General features: G+C 50.7%; 1 protein-coding gene across 1 annotated transcript in view; it reads left to right on the plus strand.

The window, feature by feature from the left end:
* The window catches only part of LOC105570893, a gene marked incomplete at its 3' end in the record, with an annotated part of 4,569 nt that extends 3,284 nt beyond the window's left edge, over positions 1-1,285 (plus strand). Inside the window, exon 3 of the mRNA XM_012028346.1 lies at positions 337-1,285. Coding sequence (XP_011883736.1) covers positions 337-1,285 — 949 coding nt within the window. The remainder of the gene's footprint in view (positions 1-336) is intronic.
* Between the last annotated feature and the right edge of the window lie 11 nt (positions 1,286-1,296).

Raw genomic sequence — 1,296 nt, forward strand, 5'->3', positions numbered from 1 at the left:
TGCCCTCATTCACTCATGGTCGGTACGTGGATGATATCTTCGGTGGGGCTGACACGGTCACTCAACTCACTGCTGTGGCTCATGATGTAATCAACCTGTGCAATGCGGGCGGTTTTCCTCTTGCAAAGTGGCATGCATCTGACAATCAGCTGTTAACCAGCATCTCTATTGAGGGAGAGCTCACATCAGCAACGCTTGCTGATGGCGGGCGAAACATCGCACTCACCAGCTCGCCAACGGCTACGGTCTCACTTGACGACTGCGAAACCAAACTACTCGGATTAAAATGGATTCCTCACGAAGACAAATTCATCTTTTCATCCAAATTCGGAGCAGCACAAGAGAAACTCACAAAACGCCTCGTTCTATCGGAAGTGGCTCAGATATTTGATCCACTTGGCCTTGTCTCTCCGGTGGTAATCAAGGCCAAGGTATTACTACAAGAGCTCTGGTTACTCAAGCTCGGCTGGGATGAGCCCTTACCAGCGTCAATTGGCTCAAGGTGGCTCTCAATAAGAAATCAACTCAACTCGCTGGCCAGCGTCTCAGTTCCACGGTGGCTAAACACATGGAGTGACTCAGTAGTGGAACTTCATGGATTTTCGGACGCATCTCAGCTCGCCATGGGAACAGTCATTTATCTGACTGTAAGATCACCGTCCACCGGCTCGTGCTCAGCATTAGTGTGCTCTAAAACGAAAGTAGCACCGCTGAAACGACTCACAATACCGCGGCTGGAACTCACGGCTGCACTCATGCTCGCAAAGCTCGCAGCTCATATTAAAGCCACACTGAAGCTCAAGGTCAACGCAACACATATGTGGACGGACTCTCAAGTTACGCTCATCTGGATCAGATCGCCTGCATCTCGCTGGAGGGACTACGTTAGGAACCGAGTTACGCAAATTCAAGAATTGTGCACAGATACCATCTGGCGTCATGTTCCTGGCAGTATGAATCCGGCAGACTGCGCGTCTCGAGGTGTTACCACAGACCAACTCAAGGACCATCCGTTGTGGTGGACCGGGCCACAATGGCTCACCAAAGATCAAACGTCATGGCCGACTCAACCTGAATTGTCTTCATCGCTCGGAAATACAGAGGCTCGTCCGGGAGTGACGCTACTTGTTGCTGCTCCTAAGCCTACATATCATTGGGACCTAGTGTTCCGATATTCATCCCTAATCAAGCTATTAAGGATCACTGCTATCTGCATGAGAATCGCTCACAAGCTCAGACGATCACTAAGCTCACCTCCAGCTCGCACCACAGCTCAGGACTTGGAGCAAGCTCGGA

This window comes from Vollenhovia emeryi, unplaced genomic scaffold (assembly GCF_000949405.1).
Source record: "Vollenhovia emeryi isolate VEMERY1.0 unplaced genomic scaffold, V.emery_V1.0 DF941621.1, whole genome shotgun sequence".
In the NCBI taxonomy this organism is placed as follows: Eukaryota; Metazoa; Arthropoda; class Insecta; order Hymenoptera; family Formicidae; genus Vollenhovia; species Vollenhovia emeryi.